Source organism: Quercus robur, chromosome 8 (genome assembly GCF_932294415.1).
Source record: "Quercus robur chromosome 8, dhQueRobu3.1, whole genome shotgun sequence".
Classification (NCBI taxonomy): Eukaryota; Viridiplantae; Streptophyta; class Magnoliopsida; order Fagales; family Fagaceae; genus Quercus; species Quercus robur.
This window is the reverse complement of record NC_065541.1, coordinates 61617142-61633480: the sequence shown is the minus strand read 5'-3', so window position 1 is coordinate 61633480 and position 16339 is coordinate 61617142. Positions and strand designations below refer to the sequence as shown.

At 36.6% G+C, this 16339-nt stretch overlaps 1 protein-coding gene, 1 long non-coding RNA gene and 1 pseudogene across 2 annotated transcripts; all 3 read left to right on the top strand.

The window, feature by feature from the left end:
- The first annotated feature begins 3140 nt into the window (after positions 1 to 3140).
- Positions 3141 to 4371, top strand: LOC126697491 (uncharacterized). The gene is made up of 2 exons (XR_007646211.1): positions 3141 to 3481; positions 4039 to 4371. It is a non-coding gene; the product is annotated as an uncharacterized LOC126697491 (long non-coding RNA).
- Positions 4372 to 6983: 2612 nt separating this feature from the next.
- LOC126697487 (heat shock cognate 70 kDa protein-like) lies at positions 6984 to 10409 on the top strand. The gene is made up of 3 exons (XM_050394503.1): positions 6984 to 7197; positions 8527 to 9050; positions 9237 to 10409. Exons 1-3 carry the CDS (start codon positions 6984 to 6986, stop codon positions 10161 to 10163), a joined length of 1665 nt encoding a protein of 554 aa, XP_050250460.1. The 3' UTR covers positions 10164 to 10409.
- Positions 10410 to 13141: 2732 nt separating this feature from the next.
- LOC126697482 (heat shock cognate 70 kDa protein-like) lies at positions 13142 to 16339 on the top strand (annotated as a pseudogene).

Here is a 16339-nt window from a genome sequence, read left to right as displayed (position 1 = left end):
GGAATTTATTCTCTTAGCATTCAATAATTGATAAGAATCCCATAAAACACTAGCATCATTTATCAAAGAAACAATAATAGGATGATCACTTATTAAATGGAACATATCCATTTTCATTTATATTGATGAACTTTTGCATCAAGTTTGAGATGTCAGCAACCATAATTTTTTCCTGCCAACTTGGTGTGCAACTAAAATTACAGACTTGAGCTACTCTTTTACTATTACACATAAACAAAATTCTGCAGCAACCAAGCCATTTAGCTTTGACAACATCTTCCACCACAGCTTCTTGAGTTGCTGCATTAGCTGTTGATGCTCCACTGCTGGCAGCAGCTATCCAGTACAGAAATCCAGCAGCTACCCAGTGCAGAAAAACCAGTGCAGAGGAAAAAACAGCAGTTAAATTAAACCAGTGCAGAATAAGAAAACAGCAGCCCACACTCTGCAGGCAGCAGCTATCCAGTGCAGAAATCCAGCAGCTACCCAGTGCAGAAAAACCAGTGCAGAGGAAAAAACGGCAGTTAAATTAAAACCAGTGCAGAAAAACCAGTGCAGAGGAAAAAACGGCAGTTAAATTAAAACCAGTGCAGAAAAACCAATGCAGAGGAAAAAACAGCAGTTAAATTAAAACCAAAAGAAACAATATCCAATATAGATGGGAGGAGGTAGTATCACATTATCTTAAAGTCCAGCAAAAATCACATCAATTGAACTATTAATCATGTGTATAAGCATATATGCCACTGAATTCAAACATGATGTATGAAATTTCATACTAGTATAATGTTCATATGTGAGCAAAGTTTGATTTCATGTGTGTAGAGAAAAATGAAAATCTGTCTAAAATCTATTCAACATATAAAACTCTAAAGATGATACTAGAATTTTAAGGAGGAATTTCAGCAAACACAAACCTGTGCTTCACGTTCAATGCTGTTATCCTAAGGAGTGAAGCAAGATTGCTGGTATCGCTCTAGTGTTTTTGGTTATACCGCAAAAAAAGAATTGAATTAGATAAAATTATAGGAACAGAATTAGAAACCAAAAAAAAGAAAAAGAAAAAAAAGTAAGGTGTACCTGACAAGAGAGAATTAGAGATGAGTCGAGGACTTGTCCGCCAAAGCTCAAAATGGCGCCATGCGCTGGTCAGCGGTGGTTTTGGAGTGCGAAATTTGGGTAAAGCTTTTAGCTCTAAGATCAGATCGGGAAGAACTGAGCGGCAATACAAGATCCACAAAATCCCTAACCCAAAACAAAACCTAAATGGAAGCCTGACCCATGGAGCTTCAGTCTGACCCAAATGGAAGCCTAATCCCCTCCCATGAATCTTCAGTTTTGAGATGAGAATATGACTTTCAAGACTGGGCTTTTGGGCTTGGTCAGGGAGAGAAGAGTGGGTTTGGTATGGGTTCACTCAGAGGAAGAAGAGCAGAGGCTGTGTTTGTGATGATGGTTTGGTCAGAGGGAGTAGTGAAGCGGAGATGAATTGGCGGTGTGGGTTGAGGGAAGGGAAGAGCGGCTTGGGTTGAGGGAGAACGAAGAAAAAAGAAGAAGAAGAAGAGAGGAGGCAGAGGCGTAGGCGTGGGAGAAAGAGAGAACCAGAAACAAAAAAGAGGGAAATCCAGAGGAGATAGGCGCGAAAAGAATGAGGGAAAACCAGAGGAGATGGGCGCGAAAAAGGGAAGCGGGGTTTTATTAAACAAATACTTTTTTTTTTTTTTTTTACAATCTTGCTACAGTGGGCTGCTAAGCCCACTGTAGCCGAAGTGCAAAAGAAGTGCAAAATAAATAACATTTAACAGCATTAGTGTTTATAGCATTTGGCATGCTAAATTTTAGCATTTATAACATTTACCCATCTTAATGAGAATGCTTCCATTAATTGAAGGACCCATTACATATTAGACTTCCTTTTTTCGAGGTTAAGGCATGTACATACGGATTCACATCCCATGCAATACTTAGAGCATTCTTATCAAGGATTGCAAAAAATTTAGCATTTACCCTCTCAAAACCCATTTTTATAACATATAACACACCACTTTACAACAACATTTCCATCAAAACTTCTATTTTTTTAACATTCCATTTAAATATTCTTTCTTTATCATTTTTTATTTTTCCTTCTCTCTCCTCTGTCTCTCTCTTTCTCAACCTAATTATTCTCAGCACTGCCGGCCACCGCATCCACCCACGCATACCACAACCACCACATCCACCCACCATCACCGCCCACCAGCCACCAGCCAAATCCACCACAACCACAAACAACAACAGAGAAAAATAAGAAGAAAAACCTCCACATCCACCCACCACACCCACCACATCCACATCCACATCCACCGTTGGACAAAAAAAAAAAATCAACAGCAATCGAACCAAATCACCACCAACCACAGCAAGAAAAAAAGGAAAAAAACCCACAAACCACGGCCAAATTAGACCACAACCCACAACCAAAAAAAACCCACAAACCAAATCAACCAAATCGGACCACGACTCCTTCGATCCACGCTCCGACCCGTGCTCCATGGTTGACCTCAAAGCTCCGTCGCACAATCGGAGCCCAATCGGACCCAAGAAGAACCACGCAGAACAAAAAAAAAAAAAAAAAAAAAAAAAAAAAAAAAAAAAAAAAAAAAGAAACCTCCATCGCCGCCACCGGACCACAGCCATCGGACCCACGATCCATGACCACAATCACCGGACCACAGCCATCGGCATCCCACAATCGCTGGAGCACAATCATCGGCGGAGCCCACTCATCGGTCGAGCAGAGGGAGAGAGAGAGCAGAGCAATGATGAGAGGGAAGAAACGGGAAATGAGAAAGACAAAGACAAAGAAGAAAAGAAAGTGGGCCCCACTTGAATAAAAAATTAATATAAATTTTACAATTGGTGAACAGTGCGGTCTCAAATATGAGACCGCACTGTTCACCAATGCCAAAAATTATAGCTTTTACCACTCTTGATGAAGCAAGCTTTTGGGTCAAAAATGCTAAAAGAAAGCATCTTTTAGCATTTAAAACCCTTAATAGGAATACTCTTAGGGTATTGCACAGAGTGCAATAATTCTAATATCAACCATTGATATAATCCAATGGTTGTATAGGATTGCCATGTCATCGATCCGTGTCTCATTATTTTTTTTCTCCACTTTCTCCCACTTCACTTCTCTTTCTCTTTCTCTTTCACTTTCTCTTTCTCTTTCAGATTCACCAAATTTCAAAAAATTTCTCTCTTCTGCCAAACCTCGCCGTACGTGGGACATTGGCGTCGAATCTCCATGATCATGGCTACAAATGGAAGCTTCTGAGGCCCACACGACCACCACCAGCGGTGCTTGCCGGCCTGACCTTCTCCTCTCCCAACGTCTCCCTGTTTTCTCGTTCTCTCAAGTCCAGCTGTGGCCAAGCTTCTGGTTGCCCCTTCTCTGGCAGTGCTTCTCAGCGGCATCACCAACGTTGGTGGCCGTCGGGTCCTCATTTTCTCCTTAATTTATTTTCTCTTTATGTTTGCTTTTAAACATGACTGAAACCCATGTTTTTATTTTTTTTATTTTTATTTTTATTAGTTTGATATTGGGTATGGCAGAATGTTCAATTGGCAATAACCCCATGTTCTATTTTATTTTAATGTTTATCTTGGAAATGCGTAGAAGATTTTGTGAAAATGTCTATTAGAAACTTTGAAGTAATGTTTCTTGGCTGAAGCTTGACCCATTTAAGCTTGACCCATTTCCCTTTCCTTGGCTGAAGCTTGACCCACTTATCTCAAATTTCTTAGTTTCTTTCATTGAAACATTACTATGCTTCTTAGCTTAATAATAATTTCTGAAATTGGAATTTATCACGGTGTATCAGTTTTTTCTCATTGTCTTAGTTTGTTATATTTTATAGTTTTCTCTCATTATCTTAGTTTGTTACTATCATGTTTATATTATTTTAAAGTTGATTTGGAACTGCATGGAAGATGTTTGTCAAAAAATCTATTTGAAACTTTGAAGTTAAGCTAATTTATATGCATATTGTGCAGTCTTGAGGGTGGTCATCAGATTGTGAAATGCACCAGGATGCTCCCCTAATAGGTTGATTCTTTTCATTTCATAGCTAACAAGAGAGGGATCTAGGCTCTAGCTAAGGTGATGAACAGAGTTAACGGTTGATTCGTTTCACTTCCTACACCAAGAAGACTGTCAAGTTCTTGTTTTTTCAATTTCAATTGGTCCATTCCATTTCCAATCTTGACTATGGGGAATCCAAGAATCAACTAATGGCTTTGTCAACAATAATGTATCTTGTATTTATCAGCATGTATCTTCTGCAAATGAGGAAAAAAAAATAGAATGAAATGGACTTGTTCTGGCCAGGATGTTGTGTTTTTGCCTCCTGTTGTTGCTACGGAATTGAATAGCTGAACAAGTTTTTGCATCTTCATATTATAGCTGATTTTGTGCTGCTAAGCTGATTTTGTGTTGACAAATATATGTAACGTATACAATTTTATTTGTGTTATAAGCTTTCTTAATGCATTTCGAATTTTTATCTAGACTAAATGGAGTCATTTTTTGTGTATGAATTTGCTTGGAGCAAGTACTAATATTAATTATTGACGATGACTCAAAAACACAAATTATATTGAAGTGTTTACTTGACTCCTTATTCTTTTGAAAACAAGGAATACATATCAAGAGTCTTTAAAGAATGCTTGGCCAATTTTACAATCAAAATTCAATTCAAGAGAGTTGATGAGAAATGAATTTGATCTAAAAATGAACGGAACTTTATTAGAATGTAGCTTTGACCACAAGGCCATATAACAACAGTTTTGTTGAAATATACACTTTGTTAACAAGAAACAAATCTTCCCATCATCATAAATTCATAATACAAAATTCCTACAAAAGAAAAAAAGGTCTTGTAAGCTTCAAGATCAAGTTCTTTGACAACCGTAAGCGGCATGACCTGCTCATTAAGTTCCAGCTAGTGTGCCTCCTGATTCTTGACTATACAATACGAATGTAATTATAAGTTTATAACTAAGCCACACATCACATGCATAGACATAAGCAAAGTAAACCTTTTAAATTTAAAGAAGCCTACATAACCTCAGTGGCTTTCAATGTTCCAATCTAAAAGCATTATTTATTTATTTTTAACTTTTACATATATTTAACAAATCTTGGAATTACAACTTCCCCCACCCCTCCATAGGTTTTGCTAGTATAAATATTTCTAGTTCTTAAAGAGATTTGTTGTTCTACTATTGACAAAGAGCCCCTTTTACTTCCATCCAGTCAAAATGGAATTTCAACAAGCATGTTGTTCATTTGTATATACAAGAATTTAGGGAAATAAAAATCACAATGTGACCAACAACTTTATTTTAACCATTGGAAAATCCTTTTAACACAAAAACCAAAATTTTGATTTCCATCTCTTTGTGGGTGCATTTCGCAAAAATTATCTAGAAACTCTTTGACCTATACTACATGTTCAAGAGAAAAAGAAAAAAAAGAAAAAAAAAAAGAAAAAAAAAAAAAAAAAAGGCCATATATGTAGCAGTAAGCTAACTGAAAAGAAGTTTTTATTTCATTTCCTAGGCTATGCAGTCATGAAAAGTCTAAAATCCAAAGAAAACAAAGGAAACAAGAACAAGATAGAGGTATTAGTGAAATGTTCTTGTTGCTCTCACTGTTGCACAATACAGAAAAAATAGACAAAATTTCAAACACCTGAACATTGAAATAATTTTTATGAGCTATTGAATTATTGAGTGGTAAAAAAGTGTCTAACATTTGACCGTGCATAAGGTGCTAGTTATCTTTAACTTTTCTCTGCAACTAAAGGAAACCCAAATGCAAGAATGTAAAGACAATATTTGTGCACATTACTAACCAAAAAAAAAAAAAATACTAGCTAATAATAGGGAAATTCAGACAGAAAAAGACCAATAGAAGATAATAGAACTCTATAAAAGAAAATAAACAAGTATGCACATATCCAACAGAAATATGAATATCTAATAAACAAATGAAGTAATATCTAATAAACAAATGAAGTCACATTATTAGAAGAGTAAATCTCATCCCTTTTACCCCAAAATCGGTAAGCAAACAAGAGGAAAAAAAAACCTACATACCAAAACAACAGAAATTGACAAAAACCCCCAATTATTTTTATCATCAGTGAGCTTAACATTACTTTAAAGTTTCTAATAGACATTTTCACAAACATCTTCTACGCATTTCCAAGATCAACGTTAAAATAAAATAGAACATGGGGGTATTGCCAATTGAACATTCTGCTAAACCCAAAAAATCAACCCAAGAAAAATCACCAGACTTTACATGCATCAAGAAAACCCAATATCAAACTAATCAAAACAAAAAAAAAGGGTTTCAGTCATGTTTAAAAGCAAACATAATGAGAAAAAAAAATAGAAGAGAAAATAAATTAAGGAGAAAATGAGGACCCGACGGCCACCAACACTGGTGATGCCGCTGAGAAGCACTGCCAGAGAAGGGGCAACCAGAAGCTTGGCCACAGCTGTACTTGAGAGAACGAGAAAACAGGGAGACGTTGGGAGAGGAGAAGTCAGGCCGGCAAGCACCGCTGGTGGTGGTCGTGTGGGCCTCAGAAGCTTCCATTTGTAGCCATGATCATGGAGATTCGACGCCGGTGTCCCACGTACGGCAAGGTTTGGTGGAAGAGTGAAATTTTTTGAAATTTGGTGAATCTGAAAGAGAAAGTGAAAGAGGAAGAGAAAGAGAAGTGAAGTGGGAGAAAGTGGAGAAAAAAAATAATGAGACACGGATCGATGACGTGGCAATCCTTTACAACCATTGGATTAAATCAATGGTTGATATTAGAACTATTGCACCCCGTGCAATACCCTAGGTATTGCATGGGATGTGAACCCTTCTTATACTTATTTAGTTTCAGTTTACAAAAGTCTCTGAGTTTCTTGTCGCGACGACAATGGCCAACCATAGAGAGGGTCCGGCGATTGGGATCGATCTGGGTACAACTTACTCGTGCATGGCAGTGTGGAATAATGAAAGAGTAGAGATAATAGTGAATGATCAAGGTAACAGGACCACTCCCTCCTATGTTGCTTTCACTTCGATGCAGCGCTTGGTAGGTGATGCCGCCAAGAACCAGGTTGCCAGGAACCCCACCAACTCCGTTTTCGGTAATCTCAAAAAAAAAAAAAAAAAAATTGCTTCTTTTTATTTTTATTTTTTTCAAAAAAAGGAAAAAAAACAAAAATTAAAAACTTGATTTTTTCTTACCAACATCATGTATTCTCTTGATAGTATATTATATATTGCGTTTGTCTATCCTGTCCTCTTGGCTCTTGCTTTTACATGGATTATAATTTTGGTGACGGTTAGGAAAAAAAAAAAACCATCTTCTTAGCCAAAAGATGGTTTTTTTTTTCCCCTAAGTTCACAGCAGAAGATAAAATTTCCTCCACTTAAATCACTTTAAGAATGTTATTAATTGGATTCACAACTTCAATAGTAAAAATGATTTAAATAAATAAAGAATTACAACCTCTGTCTCACTTTTTTTTTCCCCCTCCATTCCATTTTAAAATGCGTCAAAATATTATAAATAAAAGTTATTTTATTAATTTACTAATTAAATTTTTTGATAAATTTTTTTAAGTATAGTTTTAGAAATTTATATATTTTTAAAAAGTAGATAAGATAATAAATAATATTTTTTTTTAAAGTTTAACTTTTCAAACAGGACATAAAAAGTGGAACGGAGGGAGTAACTAAGAAGAGTATGAATATGGGTACTATATGATGACGCAACAATTTTTTTTAAAATTAGCTCTTATCTGGGAAGCACGACACCTCAAATGAAGTGTTTACTCTTCCTAGAGAACTAATAACTTTCTCCATTATATGCATTAATTATGAAGTCTTTTCGCCTTACTAATTGTAATTATCAAGATTATAATTAAAGTTCTCTATTATATGCATCAATTATTAAGTCTTTTCAGTAATTGTAAGTCAAGATTTTAATACAAGTTCTCCGTTTAAAAATTTCCTAACTTGTGTATAATCAGCTCTGATCAAATTTAAAATTTTAAAGTGAAATCACAATGTTTATATATATAAAAAGTTGAAATCACAATGTTATCAAGAGTAGCTTAATGTGCCAAGTTTTTTTTTTTTTTCGTTTCCTATCCCTTGATTTTATGAGTCTTATGATAATATGATGTGAACTACAAAATGTCCTCTTCCATTCCTTTAATTCATGAATTAAATATTGTTGTCAACAAAGAATCATTACTTAATTTCTGGTTCTTGTGTCTCTCTATTTTTTGAAGGAAATCTCAATTCTGTTAAATCAGGAAAAAAAGAGTACAGCAGAAACCTAAACTCCAACATCTAAATTCAATTGCTGTAGTAAACACGACCTCCTGGCTCTTCTGCTTCATTGTTGTTTTATAATTTTTCCTCTTCTATTTGAAGTGTCTCTTTCTTAAAAGGGTATTGTATTGCAGATGCAAAGCGGTTGATTGGTAGGAGATTTAGTGATCCCTTGGTTCAAAGCGATATCAACCTTTGGCCATTTAAGGTCATTGAAGGTCCTAGTGATAAGCCTATGATTGTGGTCAACTATAAGGGTGAAGAGAAGTGTTTTGCTGCTGAGGAAATCTCATCTATGGTGCTTAAAAAGATGCGTGAGATGGCTGAAGCCTACCTGGGCACAACTGTGAAGAACGCGGTTGTTACTGTCCCTGCCTACTTCAATGATTCCCAACGCAAGGCCACAATGGATGCTGGAGGAATTGCAGGCTTGAATGTCCTTCGTATAATCAATGAACCAACTGCTGCAGCCCTTGCATATGGTCTTGAGAAGTCTGGCTGCATTGGCAAGAAAAATGTGTTGATTTTTTATGTTGGTGGTGGTACTGTTGATGTCTCACTACTTACCATTGAGAAGGGTGTCTTCGAAGTGAAGGCCGTTGCTGGAGATACTCACCTTGGAGGTGAGGACTTTGATAACAGAATGTTAAAGCACTTTGTTGAAATATTTAGGAGGCCGCACAAGGTGGATATTAGTGGAGATTCCAGAGCTCTTAGGAGGTTAAGAACTGCTTGTGAGAATGCAAAGAGGATTCTTTCTTCTGCAATTGAGACTACCATTGAAGTTGATTGTTTATATAATGGTATTGATTTCTTTTCAACTATTAACTGTGCCAAATTTGCGGAACTCAACATGGATTTGTTCAGGAAGTGTATCGAGCCTGTGGAAAAGTGTTTGGCCGATGCTAAGATGGACAAGAGTTGCGTCCATGATGTTGTTCTCACGGGTGGTTCTTCCAGAATCCCCAAGGTGCAGCAGCTGTTACGGGACTTCTTTGATGGGAAGGAGCTCTGCAAGAGCATGAATCCAGATGAGGCTGTGGCTTATGGAGCTGCTGTTCAAGCTGCAATCTTAACTGGAAGGGGTAATAAGAAAATTCAAGACATTATACTCTTCGATGTCACCCCTCTGTCCCTTGGTATAGAGGCTCATGGACAGGTGATGTCTGTTTTGATTCCAAGGAATACCACCATTCCCACCAAGAAGGAGCATGAATACCGAACCATGATGGACAACCAGCTTAATATAAGAATTTCAGTTTATGAGGGTGAAAGAGCAAGATCTACTGATAACAACTTGCTGGGAAAATTTGATCTTTATGGCATTCCTCCAGCACCCAGGGGTGCTGGAAAGGTGATAGTTTGTTTTGATCTTGACATCAATGGTATCTTGAATGTTTCTGCAACAGAGAAGACCACTGGTGTGAAAAGGAAGATCACTATTACCAATGATAAATGGAGACTGTCCAATGAAGAGGCTGAGAGGATGGTCCAGGATGCGAAGAGATACAAGGCTGAAGATGACTATCACATTAAGAAGGTTAAGGCTAAGTTAGATTTGGCGAACTATGCCTACGACATGAAGAATGCTGTCAATGATGAGAATATTTGTGCGAAGCTTAGCCCTGCAGTTCAGAAAGAGATTAAAGATGCTGTTGAACAGGTGATTCAATGGTCATTAGATGACAGCAAGGTCATGGATTTAAAACCATGTCAGGACAAGTTGAAATGGCTCAAGAGTATTTGCGGTCCCATTCAACAAAAAAGGTGATAGTTAAAGAGTTCATCGTAGCACCCTATTAATGCAACAGATATAATGGTTCAAAGTTCAAACTGTCCGATGCCCTAGCTAGAGCAGGAGCAGTCATGGAGGATGATTTTGTCACTTTTGATTCCCCTCCCCTCTCTATTGTAAATTCTATGCGTTTTGACAAGTTGGGCTTGACCCAGAACCGTATTTGTAATGTTGTGGCAGTAGCCTCATAAGTTCTTATATATCTCCCCTTTCTACCAAAAAAAAAAAAAAAAACCGTTCAAACTATTTCACCAGTGCTAATATTTTTACATTTTGTTTTAGCGTTTTCTTGCTCATGTCTAAAATCTTTTTTAGCAATTGATTACCAAATAGCTTTCAACAACTTTAAGTATTTTAATATTTGTCTAAGAGAAAACTAAATGCTAAAAAACCTTTTAGTTAGAACTCTTTAGCACAAAAAGCTCTGTTTCTAAACTTTGACAGCTAAGTTCTACTTCCTACATTAATGCCAAATGGGTCATTAGTTTAGGAACAAAATTTTCACAAATTGTTACAATGTGAATGCAATCTATAGTCTATACTAATGTAAAAGTATTATTACTTCAATCACAACTTATCATATATAGAGGTGAAAACAATTGAAAAATGTTTGGCCTTAGCGTTAATAATGGATAATTATTATATGGCGATCTTGGAGCACAATAATTTCCTTGCTTTTATATTTAGGAATTTCTAATTAAGTTCCGCTAATTAAATTCATGTTGAGATTTATCTTAAAAAAAAAAAAAAATTCAAGTTGTGATTTACTATTCATGTGAGAGAGGGAGTATGATTTTATTGTGCTTCGGGTATATTGAATAATTACACAATAACATAATACTAGGCCATTATCTATATGCTTACATAGGTAAACATTCAAAAGTAGTGATTCTCCCTAAAATGGGGAGAAAAGAGGGTGGGGATTTTGAACATTTTGATTGACAAAAATGCCCATGTACACTTGCACATGAGCAATTCGTCAAATCCCTTTTTTTTTCTTTTTTCTTTTTTGCTTTCTTGGGCATGTTGCCTTTTCATTTTTTCATTTTTTTTCCTTTTTTTTTCTTTCCTTTCCTGGACATTGTCTCTTCTTCTTTTCTTTTTTAATTATTTTTTAATTTTGATTTCCTAGGTTGTGGGCATGATGGTTGTTTTGTCTAACTAGACATGATTTTATTTTTTAATAAATTGGGTAATAGCTTTTTTTTTTTTTTTGGTTGTTTGTCATTTTTTTGTTTTAATTGTGTATTATTTTTTAACAAGGGTATATGAGTAAATTTATACAAACTTAATTTTTTGATTCTTCCACTTTTCCACTTCCAACCAAATAAAAAGGAGAGAAATTAAAATCTTTTCCATCCTCTCACCATTTTCTATCATTCACTTTTCTATCCCTCCAACCAAATGGATCCTAAGGAGACGTTTGCACATTATGATAATGTGACATTAAGATTTTTGGTTTATTTTTTTTAATGTTACTATAATTTAAAATTACATTATATATCACATCATCTTAATCTTATCACCTTCTTAAATAATGTAATGTTATATTGTTACATTGAGATTATATTAATGTAAGATTACAATAACGTAATATTATAACAAAATATAACATCACAGCGAATCAAATGACTCTTAAGAAAAATTCAATAAAGGAGATCCCAAAACCAACCGAGAATGTCCTTATTTTAAATTAAGAGAGGGGGAACAAATATAACATCACAGCGAACCAAATGCCTTCTAAGAAAAATTCGATAACGGAGATCCCAAAACCAACTGAGAATGTCCTCATCTTAAATTAAGAGAGGGGGGAGGGGGTGGGGGTGGGGGGGGAGGACACAGTGGAGGTTCTCATCTTAAATTAAGAATAAAAAAATAATGGATAGAAATACACGGGTAAATTCCACTTTATCGGTTCTCATCTTACCTCTCTTGAGTCGTTATTACTTATTACATTTATATTTCCACTAATTTGGAATTAGATACTAACATTTCCTAAAATACAAATTATTTAAGGGTGCGTTTGTTTTGGGGGAAAATGATTTCAGGAAATCATTTTCCCCTAAACCCGCGTGTTTGGCAGCAACGGAAAATAAAATTTTCCGGAAAATCATTTCCTGTTGACCAACAATTACTCCTTTGACCCGGAAATGATTTTACACCCTTGTTTCCACTTCAATTCATTACCGGAGAGAGAGAGAGAGAGAGAGAGAGAGAGAGAGAGAGAGAAAGAGAGAAGAGAGAGCCCAGATTGGAGAGCACCGATCGTCGATTATGCCGCTCGTCGGACGATCGCACCGCGCCAACGAGTGGAGCGATCGACGATTGCGATCGATGAGATCGCATGATGCGATCGTGAAGCACCGATCGCGCCGTCGTACATGAAGCACTGCGCCGATTGACGCGAACGGTGCTTCGCGAGATCGTACCGTTGATCGCGATCCGAGATCGCGATCTCGCGAAGCACCGCGCCGATTGCGAGATTGCGAACAGTGCTTCACGCGACGTCGATCGCGAGATCGCGCGATCTCGCGAACGGTGCTTCGCACGCCGTCGATTGCGCCGGTTCTTCTGGGTTTTGTAAGTGTTTTTCTGGGTTTTGCCTCTTCCTTCTTCTTTTCCAAACACCAGAAAATATTTTCCGAAAATTTTGTTTGAAATGCAACCAAACACATGGAAACATTTTCCTTTCCGAAAAATAGCATTTCCGAAAAATTGAATATTTTCCGAAAATGTTTTTACACGAACCAAACACAGCCTAAATGGAAAATAACTGAAAATATCTAAGGAAGAAAATAGTCATGTATATTTTAATTGTAGGACCCACATCCTTGCATTATAGACTTCCTTTTTCCTTTCTTCGTTTTTTTTTTTTTCCAAGCCGGTGAACAGAAAGAAAAACTTCGAGGTTAAGGGATATATGTATGATATATATAGTACCGTCTTTACCTTTCGTTTCCAAAGTAGTGTCTCATAGTCAAATCTTCGAGGTTAAGGGATATATGTATGATATATATGGTACCGTCTTTACCTTTAATTTCCAAAGTAGTGTCTCATAGTCATAGTCTACTACTCTACTTTCTTCTACTTATCAGTTTCAGTTTACAAAAGTCTTTGAGCTTCTCGTCCCGACGACAATGGCCAACCATAAAGAGGACCTGGCGATTGGTATCGATCTGGGTACAACGTACTCGTGCGTGGCAGTGTGGCAAAATGAAAAAGTAGAGATAATAGTGAATGATCAAGGTAACAGGACCACTCCCTCCTACGTTGCTTTCACTCCGATGGAGCGCTTGGTCGGTGATGCCGCCAAGAACCAGGTCGCCAGGAACCCCACCAACTCCGTATTTGGTAATCTTCAAAAAACTTGCTTTATTTTTATTTTTAGGAAAAAAAGTAATTATAAACTTGGTTTTCACTTACCAACATCAATGTATACTCTCTCGGTGGTAATGTATTATATATTGCGTTTGTCTATTCCTGTCCTCTTGGCTCCTGCTTTTACATGGATTATTATTTTGGTGACGGTTAGGAAAAAAAAAACCATCTTCTTAGCCAAAAGCTTTTTTTTTTTTTCGCAGAAAATAAATTTATCCCACTTAAATCTTTAAGAATGTTATTAATAGATTTCACAACTACAATTATAAAAATGATTTAAAGAAATAAGAACTAACTAGGAAGTGTGTGGGTATGGATACCACACGGAGACATTTTGAAAAAATTATCTATTACCTAGAAAGCATGGAACCATTACACATTCCAAATGAAGTGTTTGTGCTTCTCAGAGAACTACTAGCTTTTTCCAATATATGCATTAATTATGAAGTCTTTTCGCTTTAGTAATTGTAATTTTTAAGATTTTAATCAAAGTTCTCCATTATATGCATCAATTATGAAGTCTTTTCAGTAATTGTAATTGTCAAGATTTTAATCCAAGTTCTCTGTTTGAAAATTTCAAATTTGTGTATAATCAGCTCTAATCAAATTTAAAATTTTAACGTGAAAGTACAATGCTATCAAGAGTAGCTTTATGTGACAATTGTTTTTGTTTCCTCCCTTTTTATACTATTTTATTAGTCTTATGATATGAACTACAAATTTTCCTTTTTCATTCCTTTAATTCACGAACTAAATATAGCTGTCAACAAAAAAAAAAAAAAAAAAAATCAATATTTAACTTATGGTTCTTGTGCTTTTTCTTCTCTCTCTCTCTTTTAATTTTTTTTTAACTTTTTTAAATCAGGAAGAAAAGAGTACAATGGAAGCTTTAACTCCAACATCAAATTTCAATTACTGTCGTAAAAATAACCTCCTGGTTTTTCTGCTTCATTGTTGTTTTATAATTTTTTCCTCTTCTATTTGAAGTATCTCTTTCTTAAAAGGGTATGGTATTGCAGATGCAAAGCAATTGATTGGTAGGAGATTTAGTGATCCCTTGGTTCAAAGCGATATCAATCTTTGGCCATTTAAGGTCATTGGAGGTCCTAGTGATAAGCCTTTGATTGTGGTCAACTATAAGGGTGAAGAGAAGCGTTTTGCTGCTGAGGAAATCTCATCTATGGTCCTGAAAAAGATGCTAGAGATGGCCGAAGCCTACCTGGGCACAACTGTGAAGAATGCAGTTATTACTGTCCCTGCCTACTTCAATGACTCCCAGCGTAAGGCCACAAGGGATGCTGGAGGCATTGCAGGCATGAATGTCCTGCGTATAATCAATGAACCAACTGCTGCAGCTATTGCATATGGTCTTGAGAAGTCTGGCTGCATTGGCAAGAAAAATGTGTTAATTTTTGATTTGGGTGGTGGTACTGCTGATGTCTCGCTACTTACCATTGAGAACGGTGTCTTCGAAGTGAAGGCTGTTGCCGGAGACACTCACCTTGGAGGTGAGGACTTTGATAACAGAATGTTAAAGCACTTCGTTGAAATATTTAAGAGGCAGCACAAGGTGGACATTAGTGGAGATTCCAGAGGTCTTAGGAGGTTAAGAACTGCTTGTGAGAAAGCAAAGATGATTCTTTCTTCTGCAATTGAGACTACCATTGAAGTTGATTGTTTATTTAATGGTATTGATTTCTTTTCAACTATTACCCGTGCCAAATTTGTGGAACTCAACAAGGATTTGTTCAGGAAGTGTATTGAGCTTGTGAAAAAGTGTTTGGTTGATGCTAAGATTGACAAGAGTTGTGTCCATGATGTTGTTCTTACGGGTGGTTCTTCCAGAATCCCCAAGGTGCAGCAGTTGTTACGGGACTTCTTTGATGGGAAGGAGCTCTGCAAGAGCATTCATCCAGATGAGGCTGTTGCTTATGGAGCTGCTGTTCAAGCTGCTATCATGATTGGAATGGGTAATGAGAAAATTCAAGACATCAAGCTCTTAGATGTCACCCCTCTGTCCCTTGGTTCAGATAGTGAAGGAGATGTGATGTCTGTTTTGATTCCAAGGAATACCATCATTCCCATCAAGAAGGAGGGGGTGTACGTAACCATCAAAGACAACCAGACTGTTATGAGGATTGCAGTTTATGAGGGTGAGAGAGCAAGATGTTGTGATAACAACTTTTTGGGAGAATTTGATCTTTGTGGCATTACTCCAGCACCCAGGGGTGTTGGAAAGGTAATTATTTGTTTTGATCTTGATATCAATGGTGTCTTGAATGTTTCCGCGGAGGAGAAGACCACTGGTGTGAAAAGGAAGGTCACTATTACCAATGACGAGTGGAGACTATCCAATGAAGAGATTGAGAGGATGGTCCAGGACGCAGAGAGATACAAGACTGAAGATGACTATCACATGAAGAAGGTTAAGGCTAAGTTAGATTTGGAGAACTATGCCTATGACATGAAGAATGCTGTCAATGATGAGAATATTTGTGCCAAGCTTAGCCCTGCAGTTCAAAAAGAGATTAATGATGCTGTTGAACAGGTGATTGAATGGTCATTAGATGACCGCCAGGTCAAGGATTTAAAGCCATATCAGGACAAGTTGAAATGGCTCGAGTATTTGCAATCCCATTCAACAAAAAGATGATAGTTAAAGAGTTTGTCGCAGCACCCTATTATTGCAACGGATGTATTGGAACTTCAAAGTTCAAACTATGTCACCAGTGTTACTATTTTGACTACATTTTGTTGTAGCGTTTTCTTGCTCA